The sequence below is a fragment of the Tursiops truncatus genome, chromosome 6 (assembly GCF_011762595.2).
Source record: "Tursiops truncatus isolate mTurTru1 chromosome 6, mTurTru1.mat.Y, whole genome shotgun sequence".
Taxonomy (NCBI): Eukaryota; Metazoa; Chordata; class Mammalia; order Artiodactyla; family Delphinidae; genus Tursiops; species Tursiops truncatus.
In genome coordinates, this window is record NC_047039.1 from 95336557 (window position 1) to 95349028 (window position 12472).

A 12472-nucleotide genomic window follows, 5' to 3' on the forward strand; every position below is an offset into this window, starting at 1 on the left:
CTCCCTTGTGTGACATGCCTGATGCGTGCTTGGCTCTGCTGGCCAAGCCTACTCCCAGGGCTGGGCATGGGCACAGAGTATCGTGGATGCCCAATGACTGTTTGTTGGGTGAATGAGTGTAGGACCCAAGGGAGATGGGAAGCATGGCCTCAGCTTGGGGGCTGGGGTGCACTCCTCCCTGAGGGCTCCTGGCTGGTGGCCACTTAAACCTTGCCCGCCCTCCTCCTGCCCAGCTTCCCCCGAGCTTCAGCAAGGCTGAATGGCAGTGTAATGGGAACAGGCGGAGAGCTGGCGCTAACAACTGGGACATCTCCGGTCAGCCGGGGCCCATTGTGGTCTCTTCCTGCCTCTGCCGCCCACTGGCTTTGCTGTTCTTTGTGTTTCTGCCTCCCGGGTGGCCAGTATCCCACCCACAGTGTGTCTTCCTGACCTGCTGTGGTCTCTCAGGATGGCCTGGAAATGTCCAGCTGATTCTTGGGTTCACCATCCACCCTGAGGAGCCCAGGCGCCCCATCTTGGAAACTCAGCTGCTTAGGTCCAGGCTGCTGGTACACTTGGAGTTAAATTTAGTCGGTTGACATATTCTGAGCACCTCCTCAGAGCCCACCTCAGTGCTGGCCGCCAGGGTGAGAGCAGAGGAAGAGACGCACATACATTCCCACCTCCGGAGCGCATGGCCAGGTGAAATGACAGATGAGTAAACCGGGAGAGGGACAGAAGTGTGACATAGTGGTCAGAGCACAGGCTTTGGAGGCAGGCAGTCCTGGGTTCAAGTCTCAGCTCTGTCACTTGCCCACTGCATGCCTTCTGCAAGTTGTTTTCCTTCCCTGGGCCTCAGTTTCTGCATCTGGAAAACGGGGACAACAGCCCTCCTGGCCTGTCTCACAGGTGGGGAGGACTTGGTAACTGGTTGATTTGGGGATCTCAGACCAGGCCTGAGAGGGCTCTGGGAAAATGGCAGAGGGGCCAGACTTGGGCCGGGAAGCCACCTCTGGGCTCCCCCCAGCCCATGACTGGGGATCACCCTTGCATAGCCCATGGTCCATGGCCCACATTCCTTGATGGGAAAGAGGGTTCACGCAGGAACCAAATGGCTCCTTGTTAAATTTCAAAATGGTGAAAGTGGTTGGAGTGTTGGATGGAAAGCCCGAATGTGTGCTGCCTCACTGTCCCTTTTCCTTTACACCTGCCCCCGTTTCCACGCTCTGGAAAGTCCAGAGCCCAGTCCAGTGTTTTGGAAGGATTTCCGGCGGAGCTGAGGTTTCTCTCCTGGGTCAGCCACGCTGCAGCCTCCTTTTCTGCAGCTGCCGCTCCTTACAGGCACCCTTGGCTCCTGAGCCTTGCTGTCCTTCTTTATGAGGCTCTGAGCCATGCTGAGCGCTGCCCCCATTCTGTCCTCCTCCCATAGTGCTGCCAGCACAAGGCCATGACGGGGAGCAGATTTCAGTGAAGGTGTGCAGTAACGCAGGGGTGCGATGGTGGGGTGTCACGGCACAGAAAAGTTTCAAGGCGATCCGTCAGCGATCCCTCGTCACTGGGAATATGTCCTAGGCTGCATCCCCCAACCTTGGCCTCCTGTCTCCCTGAGGCTCCCATCTGCCTGGCTTTCCACTCCCTTCTAGAACCTCTTCTCTCACTGGCAGCTTCTAAAACCCAAAATTCTGTTATTTTCTTACACAGATCTTTTTGTTTCTCCCTTGGCACTAAAGTCCGCTTCTGGAAAGTCAAGGAAACGTCCCAGTGTGTTTTCTTAAACAAAAGAAGCCACCTCCCCTTGTCTCCACCCTCAGCAATGCAAGGAACTGGCAGAAGCTTTGAAATTAGAGGGTTCTTAAACACGATGGACTTCTTAGGCAGGGCTGCCCCCTGCCCCCCAACCCATCTCTAGGTGGGGAGAAGCAGAAGGATTTATTCTAATTCCAAAGCAAACCCCCATTTACTTATGAGCTATTTTCATCTAGCTCTGGCTGACATCCCTGGCCTTAGGGATACATTTGCCCAGGAAACTGCCCATATGCTTGCTCCGAGGGGGCCTGGCCTCCACCCACGTGAGGACCTCACTCACTACTTTTCTTAGGAATAGGCTTGACCCACCGTCTCTGTTTTTCCCTTGCCGCCTCTACTTTGTAAGGCATTTTGACAATTTCTTTGATTCAGGTGTATGTTGAGGGTTCTGCGTTGAGCCCAGCACTAGTCCTGTTTCCTTGAGGGGACAGGTGCCTGGGTAGGGCCTACGTGGTGGGCATTTGAGAGGCAGGTGTGTAGTGGTTCGGAGCGTGAGTTCTGGGACCAGGCTTCCCGGGTGTAAATCTGGGTTCTTCCCCCTTCTACCTGAGGCATGTTACTCACCCCCTGTGCCTCAGTTTTCTCACATGAATCATGGATGATAATAACCCCTGCCTCATAGGGGTTGTTGTGAGTGTCGAGTTTATGCACATGAAACATTTGGCGCTGTGGTTGGCACACAGCACTGGGTACTCTAAACCCCTATGGCAGTTTAAGTGTTTGCCGTTATATGTGCTGTATGATTGCTTCCCTCAAAAAGGATGACCTGCCTGGTGAGGTCGAATGCTTGAAATACAGGAAGTTCCTAACCAGCCCTGGCCTGTGCTCAGATGAGTGGCGCACGGGGAGTGCTGCCAGGTTCCGAGGAGCAGCCTGCAGCAGTCAGGGAAGGCCACCTGGAGGAGGAGGCGGGGCTACCTCACAGTCGCCATCCCTTGAGCACAACTTGTGCTTCTGCATCTCCATGCCTTTGCCCATGCTGTTCCCACCTCCCAGAGTGCCCTCTCTTCCCACCTTGAGTTCAAGCTCAGAAGAGTCCCCCTTTTGTCAGGAAGCCTTCCCTGACAGCTGTGGGTCATCTCTTGGCTCTTGTGTTTCTGCAGCAGGCTGACCAAATCATCTTCCGCCTTAGGGTAGGTATCCCGCCTCAGCTTCTCTGCTGGAGGAGCGGGGAGTGGCCAACAGGCCCTCCCAGCTGCCTCCCAGGTGGAGAGGGTTTGGTGAGTGTTTGAGTTTGGGATTCTAGACCAGGGGTGAGAAGGCTTTAGGAAAACACACTGAGGGGTTGGGCCTGGGCTGGGAAGCCATCTCCGGGCTCCACCCAGCCCGTGATTGGGGATCCCCCTGCATAGCCCATGCATTCCTGGGTGGCTCCTTGTTGAATTTCAAAATGGCAAAGGCAGTTGGAGTGTTTAAAAGAAAACCCAAGTGTGTGCTGCCTCCGTGTCCCTCATTGCAGGGGACATGGAAAGGAAGAGGCCTCCTGGGATGGATGACAGCTCCCTGTACCCCACTGCTTGATGCCCAGAGGGTGCTCCTGGCTACCTCTCATAGGGTGAGAGCTCAGTATTCCTTGGGTCAGGCTGACCTGCAGGCAAAGGCCTTACATCTGTATCTCAACCTAATTAGATATTAAGTGGGCTTTCCTCCAGAGATTTCCCTGCCCCTTTCTTCTTCTTTTTACAGGAAGTACCACACACAGCCCTCTGGGTGAGACAGCTGGCTGTGCTTAAGCAAACAGTTGAGACTCTGTAACCAGTTCTAAAGCAAGTCTTACTTTTTGTTCCCTCAAAGGTTCTTCAAAAGACCTGAAATTCTGTGTGCTGTATCTAGCAGAGGTGAGTCCTTCCCCCTGAATCTGAAGAGAGAGATCTGTGTCCTGGTGCTTGAAGGAAGATGTTGGGCCGGGTTCTAGTGCAGGTTCTGATGCTGCCTCCACACCAACTCCTGCAGGGGTTCCGGGCAGGTCCAGAGTGGCAGTGTCCTGCTCTGTGGAATGGGAACAGCAACCCCTGCCCCTGTGTCTCTTACCTCTGTGTAGAAGAGCAGTGGACATGAAGGCGCTTAGAGGGGACAGAAGGACACTGTGGTCTCCTGCTTAGGACTTCCTGGTCTCCAGCCCCTGCAGGGGGTCACAGTGAGGGTGTGGCCTGAGAGCCAGGCAACACCCTATTCACTTGGTAGTCCTTCCTCTATAGAGCGCCCTGATTCTTGTGCCCACCTCTTTCCTCCTCTCTTTCTAGAAGGTACCACCTATGTCCCCTCCTGCAGGGTCTTGTCAATGTTTCAAAAGGCCTGAAGGTAACTGTACCTTTACCTGGGCCAGATGATACAGGTGAAAGAAACCATCTAGCGTCTGTGTTTTGGGCTGGAGTGACGCCCACTCAGTGTGATTGATGTTCCTTAGTTCCTTAAGACTGGTTACCTCAGTCTGATGAGAAGCTCAGCTAGACAGTGTGCCTTTGCTGAGCAAAATGGGGGCACACAGCTGATTGCTTGACGTGGTTCGGGAGATAAAATATCATTACCAGGGGTTTAATCAAAGAGGGCCTTGGTGATGAAAAAGTTGAGAGCCACTGATCCATACAAATTTTTTCAATTTTCAGCAAATTTTCTAATCCCAGCCTTGTACCTCTGCTCATATGAGTCTGCTACCAGTTCCAGGCAGGGTTTATTAGACCCATTCCTTCCCTCTGCTTCTGCTCGTCTGTCTTACTCAGTAACAGTCCTGGGAAACTGCCTATTCCGTGGGAGAATCTACACTGGCCACACGTTATGGGTGAGGCCTGGTCTACACTGGCTGGCCAAGAGGAGTACACCATTTTGGGAAGGAATTTGCATGTTGTTTGTGATTGGAAAATCATTCCTTCAGTTCCTGGCTAAGATAGGAGGTGCAGGGCTTCAGGTGAGTCCCTTGGGTGAACACAGACCCCTGAGGACAAGACAGTTGATGAGAAGTTAGCTTCAGGGGACAGCAGGGAATCCAAAGGACAGTGGACCTTGTTGGAGCTGAGCCGGGGACCCTGGCAGCCTAGAATGGCCATTCGAGGTCCAAGAAGGCATTGATGTCCTCCCCTGTGTCAGCATATCCCCACCGGGCACAGGAAGTAGCTGGTGGAGACCCTTCAGGGCGGCGTGAGTTCATTTCCCCGGAGCCGAGCGAGCAGCTTAGGAGAAGCTGTGAGGCAGGCTGGGAAGAGTCAGAGCATTTACCTCCCCAGCCTCACCCATCTGGATTCCAGTTCTCTGCAGCGGGGCCTGAAATGAGACTCCAGGTTCTTTAATGCCAAGACAGCTTCCTGCCAGGCTGGGGTTATTTTTCCCAGAGAAAAGCACTTCTGCTCCTTGGTTTCCAGGGAGTTGTGACCTCCTACCCCTCCAAAGATTGATGAAGGGATATTGATCTGGGACCTTTTATTTCAGTAAAGTGTCAGGTGATCTGACCCCAAGGGGCTGGGTGTTTGAAGATCACAGGCAGCTAGAAGCCCCTCTGTTCTCTTAATGGGCTGCTCTTTACGAGAGGCATGTCTGTATCACAGGGAAGACAAGATCCCTGCTTGCCCTGTGGCCTGGAATAGGCTTGACAACAGTGGTTTTGGAACTCATGGGGAACCCCAGACTCATGTCTTAGTTGGAACTCCCAGCAAGTGGTTTCTCTTCATTGCCTAACATGCAGGTAGTGTCCAGAGAAGAACCAGGGCAGGGCAAGAGAGTCAGGATTTGGGGACAGTTTTCCACTCTGCATTGGGAAAGCCCCAACTGCCTGGGGGGCAGCAGCTCTGATTGTTCCCCAGCAGTAGGTCCTGGTTAGTTATCAAGTGGGTGGGATTGTTCTGAGCAGTCCTTGGCCCTGGGGCCTCTATTTCCCTGGACAGGTGTCCCTCAGCCCCTACGAATCCATGGGAGAGATGCAGCCCACAACTGGCTGTACCAGGGGTGTCGGGTCAAAGGCCACACAGGTCAGGGACCATCCGCTAACTTGGAATTTGATCCTGGCTCCATTAATTTAAGAGTTTGCTCTTTGGGGTTAGGAAGACCTAGATTGGAATCTTGGCCCTGCCAAGATTGAGCAAGTCACATACTCATCTCTGAAACAAGGCTGAGGAGTCCTACCTTGTAAGGTTGTTGTAATGATTAAATGAGATCCAGTAAGATACTGTGTCCAAGGCACTTAGCGCAGAACCTGCCACACGGTTAGTGCTCGATAAATGGTAGCTATTATTTCTGTCAGCTTCCTAACAGGCGGAGAGCTTTTCATATTCAGTTACTCTCCATTAGAGACATCACCAATGATTTATTGATCCTTTAAAATAAAAGCTAAGAGGAAGATCTCACATTTTTTGTAATGTACGTATACTGTTAAACAAATGAGGCAAGATCCAAGGCTCTGGAGGAGGCGGAAGACAGACTTTGAATCCCTCCTCTCCTGAGACCTCCTGGGGCTGCTGACTTCACCTCTCTGAGCCTTAGTTTTCTCATCTGAAAAACGGTAACAGCTGTGTTTTTCCTTCCTCCCTATGTCATTGGGTCACTGAGAGAATTGAATAAAATGAGAGAACATCTGTCACAGCAAGTGAGCAAACATAAATTGTAGTAGAAGAGGTTTTAGGTTTTTGTTTGTTCGTTTGTTTTTTCGGTACTCGGGCCTCTCACTGTTGTGGCCTCTCCCGTTGCGGAGCACAAGCTCCGGATGCGCAGGCTCAGCGGCCATGGCTCACGGGCCCAGCCGCTCCGCGGCACGTGGGATCTTCCCAGACCGGGGCACGAACCCGTGTCCCCTGCATCGGCAGGCGGACTCTCAACCACTGCGCCACCAGGGAAGCCCCGAGGTTTTAGTTTTTACAAGGATAATATTAATTCAGGAACAAGGAGGTTGAGGCAAGATGGGGGTTTTAAAGAAGGCAAGGGGAGCCATGTTTCTAGTTGGATTTGGGGATGCTCATGTTTGAATGCAGAGGTCTGGGCCCAGTGCTGTCGCGTCTGGCGGGCTCTGTGCTTAGCTAACCACGCTGCAGTCAAGGAAGCCCTGCCTCTGAGTGAGTTTCGTGAGGATGCTTTCAGGGCAGCTTACAACCTTGACCTTGGAGCCTGATATTTGAGGGCACGGTGTCTAACAGTGTTGAAACTGATGAGTGGGATCACAGAGTGGACCAAGAGAGACGGTTCACATGCAGGGACAGCCAGGCAGACAGTGGGGGCCCCTGATTTAGACAGACTTAGGCAGATGGGAATTCAGCCTCCCTGGAGGGAGCTGTCTCCATGCTCCCTCTCTTGGCCAGGCCAGCCTCCAAAGCTTCAGGCAACACTTAGAGAGGAGCCTTGGGAGCAAGGCCTTCCCCCAAATGTGTGCCCGTCTAAAACAGCCAGCCCTACCCCCCAGCCAGGCCTAGGGTTAGGTCCTTGGTGCCTCGGATGCCTTCTCGAGATCATGGATGGGAAGGTGCTTTTAAAATCGATACTTAGATCAAGGGAATTATTATTAAGGCAGAATCCTGCTTCAGAACAGAAAGAGAGGAGGAAGTTGGGGCTCAGGAAGATAAAGGCAGAGGCAGGCCTGGGAGGCTCGGGCCAGGACCAGATTTGTGGAGTGATGGCCTTTCCAAGCGGGAAGGGACCACAGTCCCTGCCCCAACTCTCCCCTCGCAGGGGCAACACAATGAGACAGGGAGCAGAGGGCCCTCTAGTCAGCTCCTGCCCCACCTGGTTTCTCCCTGGAGCATCTTGGGGTCTTTGCTGGGTGTGTCCTTCCCCTGCAGTGGGCTGGGGGTTCCGGGAAGTGGTGGGAATCGGTTATTAAGTGGGAGGATTGCCTCACCACATCCACTCAGTTCCCTGAAACCAAGAGGTGGGGCTTTCTTCCCTCTCTCCTCTGATGCTTTTAGGAAGAACAGCTTCTGAGCACTTTGGGGCTGGAAAGGAATGGCTGGCACCCTGGGAACACTTAGCATGGGGTGTGGCCCTTCCCTGAAGGGGAGCATCCCTGAGGGTTGGGTTTGATGGCAGGTAGACTATGTCCCCAAATGCTGTTACATGATGCTGATAACCACCCCAGCTCAGAGCCCTTGCATTTGCTGTTCCTTCTGCCTGGAACAGTTTCTCCCTAGCACTTTCCTGGCTGGCTCTTTCTCGTTCAGCCTTTGCTGGAGTGCGGCCCCTTCAGAATGGCCTTCTCCGTCTGTCAGGCTCAGATAGGACCTCTCCCTTTTGGCCTTTCCACAATTTGTAATTACACTGTTTAATTGTTTATTGGTTTATTGTCTCTGCCCCCATCCTGAGGGCAAGAACTCAGTCTCTCTTATCTCCCTCTTCACCCCCAGGGCCTACTACAGTCCCTGACACACAATAGGTGCTCAATAAATATTTCTTAAACAAATGAAGTACTAATAACAACAATAGCTGCTGTTTATTGAGGCCTGGGTTATTGCTTGCCCTCCCAATAGCTCTGGGAGGTAGGTGATATCACTGTCATTCCCATTTTACAGGCTTTCCTGAGGTGACAGCTAGGAAGTGGCAAAGCTGGGATTCAAACCAGGCCTGTCCAACTGCAAAACAAGGAAGGACTGCGTAGAAACACTGTCTTTTTCTCTGTTCCAATCCATCCGGCTCACGCTCTTAGCTCCTTGGATGAGTTAATCTAATCGCAGTCCTGTGGGGTTATAATCAGATTCCAGCGGAGACAGAAAGAGCTAGCCATCCCCTCCTCAGAGCGTCCTGGAGAGGATAACACTGGGCATGCTGTCCCGCCCCTCCCCGCCCCCAGCACATTCTGACTCCTTCGGGGCGGGGCCGGCTCCCTGGGTCCCAGCCGCTCCCCGGTGCCTGTAAGCTGGCCTGGATTTGACCTCATCCCGGAAGTCCCTCCAGGGAGCCAGAGCTTACTGAGGCCTTCACTTGCCAAGCACTGCACTAGGCCCGGCTGAAAAAGGCCTTCCTAGAGGGAGTTTCTAGTCTAGTTGGGGAGACAAGACTGCAGCATTTAACAAGGTTAAATAGCAAAGTGAGATTTAAATGACAGCAGTGGTAGAGACTTGCACTCAGTTGAGCTGAACAGTCATTGATCAGACCCAGCTCACGTGTCAGGCAGTAGTGGGGCTGTACGAGGCCACACAATTGCTCCCCAAGGACTTTCCAAAGGGACCGAGTCGCTGTTTGGGCACCCATCTAACCTTGGCCTTGTGATCAGATGAGTGTGCTGAGGTGGGGGAGAGGGGTTCTGTGAGCCCGGGGAGGGGTCCTGGCTCCGTAGAGCATCAGAGGGGCGGAGACCTTGGCCCTCTGGGTTCCCCACGTGCTCCCCCAGCTGCTGCCTTGTGCTGCCTGTCCCCGGGGGTGACCTCACCATCACAGTCGGTGGCTCTCCACAGAACTCCACTGTGTTGGGAACCACTGCCTCCCCCAACCCATGGGCACACGGCTTGCCAGCTGGCCCCTGAGTCAGCTTCCCTGCTCGTCTGGCTGCCTCGATGTCACCGGGGATTAGTGTGCATTTGTGGCTTTTAGCGGTCACTCCCCTCCCTGCTGCAGCCTCACCCTCTGGAGCCCAGGGATGTGCTTGGGCTTGGTCCTGGGAGCCCCTGAACCAGGGAGCAGCGCTGACTGCCGCTCTCTCTGTTTCCCCTGACATCAGAAGGCAGAGTGCTTATTCACCTTGGAAGCTCACTCGCACGAGCAGAAGAAGAGAGTGTGCTGGTGCCTGTCGGAGAACATTGCGAAGCAGCAACAGCTGGCGGCTCCGTCCCCTGAGAGCAAGGTAAGGGCCTCGCTGGTGGCCACAGCCCTGGCTGCCTGGCTCCCCCTAGGCCCGCCTGCACCCTTGAGCCTCCAAATTGAGCTTGGGACCAGCCCTGGCTTAGGACTTGGATCTGGGCAGCAAGCTCTTGGCAAGGAGGCCTGTGCTCGAACGACTCTCCCCCTTGGCGTGTCACTGGATCTGCTGAGTGAGTTTGACAGTGCTCAGGGAGAGCGACAGAGCCAGATGGAGCACGACCCATCAATTCTCGGTTCTGTTCTCTAGTTTGCCGACGGCAAGGTCTAGTTCGGGCCGGCCTCCCGGCTGCTGCCTGGCATGCGGCCCCCCTCTGCTATTGGGTGTAGGTCGTGCCCAGGGACGGTGAGCTCACTGGTGTTTAACACTGGCCCGAAGCAGACATAGTTGGGAGGAGACGTTTGCGGCAGAAGCCGTGCTGGTTCGATGCAGGCCACGGCCGGGTGGAGCCAAGTGGAGTTTTCTGGGGACTGGGAGCCGGCCGGCTGGAGCATCAGGGAAGATTAGAGACTCCCAGCTGAAGCTGATCTGGGGCAGGCACCCCCTCGGCTGGTCCCGTGCCTGTGGAGGGCGTTGGGATCGGAGCTGGACTACAGCCTTCCCCTTGGTCCCCCGGATGCCAGGCCGAGGCACAGTTGTATTCCCCCATTTGTGAGCCACTCAGGTCCCTTCTCTTGCTGAACGTGTTGGCCGTGTTGGGATTTGGTCTGATTTGCTGCAGAGGGAGCCGTGGTGGTTGGTTGGCCGGAACCAGGGAGAAGAGGGTAAAGGAAAGCGAGCGCCAGCTGGTCAACTCGCAGGCCTCGTGCTTCTTCCTGCTGCGTTGAGGGCCGCCCTGCGCGCCATGCACACGTAGCCCAACGGGGCAGTGGGGCAGGCTGCTGAGGACGGGAGGTGGGGAAGAGGCTGCTGCGCAGCCCCTGCTGGTGGGGTGGTGGCGGACGGCAGCTCCTCAAATAGCGCGTGTCTGAGAATTATGTGATCTCAGACTCAACAGTTATCTTGTTTTACACTTGCCAGGGGCAAGAATAACTGTGATGAGGGAGGACAGCGGGCACAGCATGGACTTCCGAGTCACATTCTGCTGCTGGCTGGCGGGTGACCTTGGGCAAGTCACTGTACTATTCTGTGCCTTGGTGTCCCCATCTGGGGCTAGTAGTTTCTCCTCCAAAGGGTTGTTGTGCAAATTAAATGAGACAGTGCGTACACAGTTCATAGCACAGTGCCTGGTATTCAGTAGGTGCTCTTGCTATGCTGGCTGGTTCCCAGTCTCAGCTTCTACTCCTCAACAGAGACTTGCCAAGGCTGTAGGCTGCCTGGCCCCCTTGATCCTGGGTCGGTCACAATCAGAGACCAGGCCACTTCCTCCTCACTGGGGTGGCCGCTGGGATGTGGCACGCGTGCACTGGTGTTCCTCAGTTTTCTTGTGTTTTAGGCTTAGCTCCTCCTGATCTGGGGAAGAAGTTCTTTCTGCCTCAGCTTCAGAGTTTGCCGGCTCTGGAGAGTGTTGGCAACAGCCTTCTCAACGCCCTGGGGAGTCTCTCCACCTTCAGTTGGGGGGTGAGGGGGACAATTTGAGTGACTGAAGGTAGGCTGGGTTTCTGGCGCTGGTTGCCGCAGGGCTGCGGCTTCGCTGACTGACCCTTGAAGGGCCCGAGGGTTTGGGGCCTGGCTTCCGGGCCATGCCAAGATATATGGGCAGCCCGGGCAGGCAACAGCTGGACGCGTCTTCAAATCAAAACTCTTTAAACGTGTGCTTAATGGAGAAGCTCTGTGTTGGGCGTGAGGAGGGAAAAGACGGAGAGCCTGACCGCTGGGACGGCCTCAGGATTGCCCCCTCACCTGGGAGCGGGCCCTGCCCAGCTGTCACACCCCACTTGGCCCACGCTGCTTGAAAGGCACTTAGTAACCACTTTTTGTTAGGCAGGCCCCTTGGGGAGGATGCCCAACCTTCCCTACCCCCATCACACCCACTGGAAGAGTCATAGCAGCTCATTCCTTCTAGTCGCTTGCAGCAAGCTTCCTGAGAGAAGTTCCCGTAAATAGGATTTTCTCCAGCCCCGTATGGTTCCAGGAGTGCTTCAGCAAAAAACAAAACCTTAACCACCGGGCCCAGGTGGCTGTCCAACCGGCACAGGCCATCCACCTGCACTCAGCTCCATCAGGTCCTGGCTGCCTCCGAGGTGACCGTGAACCTCCTTGCCAAGGGCTGGGCCACAGCCCTTTTACTAGGCTTGCTGTCCTCCAGGGGAGAGAGAAGAGGGAAGGCCAAGCAGACCTTGGACACTGGCTTCTTGCTTTGGTCAAGCAGAACACTTCTGCCTGAAATCTGTTTTGAGCCCTCACTGAGGAGCGTGCCTTTTTTTTTTTTAATGCCTTTTCGTTGTTCTGAGACTGTTCCGCCTTCTGCTGCAGAATGGAAACCGATGCCTAAGCCACTCCTTGTCTGCCCAACTCCAGTGCCTCTCTGGGGAAAGAGGGCTTTGCAAGGCAGCTCCCCAAACTCCTGTGCTGCCACTTCTCAACCCTGTTCCTTTCAGCGGTGTTTGCTGACACTTGGAATGTGGGATTCTTCAAACATCTCAAAAAATGCAAAAGTTCTTCCCCAATTTGCAAAACATGATAAATGTGATATGCCCTGAACATGAAATGCTTCTGGGGAAAGACAGAGGGAATTGGAGGAAGATGGATTCAAACAAAGGACAGTAGAGAGGCAGGTGTGCCACTCCCTGCTGTGTGACCTTTGGCAACCGCTTCCCGCCATGGCGGTCCCATCTATGCATTGGTCAGGTGGCTCTTCGCAGCTCTTCAAGCTTTGTGATTCTCATGAAAGTTGAGGACCTAGAGTCGTCCAGTTATCCAAGATTTCTGTATAACTTGATTGCCTGTGAAGTGCGCTGCCCTTAGGGGCCAGGTCTACTC

The 12472-nt window shown here is 54.4% G+C and overlaps 1 protein-coding gene across 10 annotated transcripts in view; it reads left to right on the top strand.

The window, feature by feature from the left end:
* Positions 1-12472, top strand: part of RGS3 (regulator of G protein signaling 3) — a 162178-nt gene that overhangs the window by 89210 nt on the left and 60496 nt on the right. For all 10 annotated transcript variants that reach the window (XM_073806449.1, XM_073806445.1, XM_073806450.1 and 7 more), the window contains 2 exons: positions 3580-3623; positions 9413-9535. In XM_073806449.1, the coding sequence (XP_073662550.1) occupies positions 3580-3623; positions 9413-9535 (167 nt within the window). The remainder of the gene's footprint in view (positions 1-3579; positions 3624-9412; positions 9536-12472) is intronic.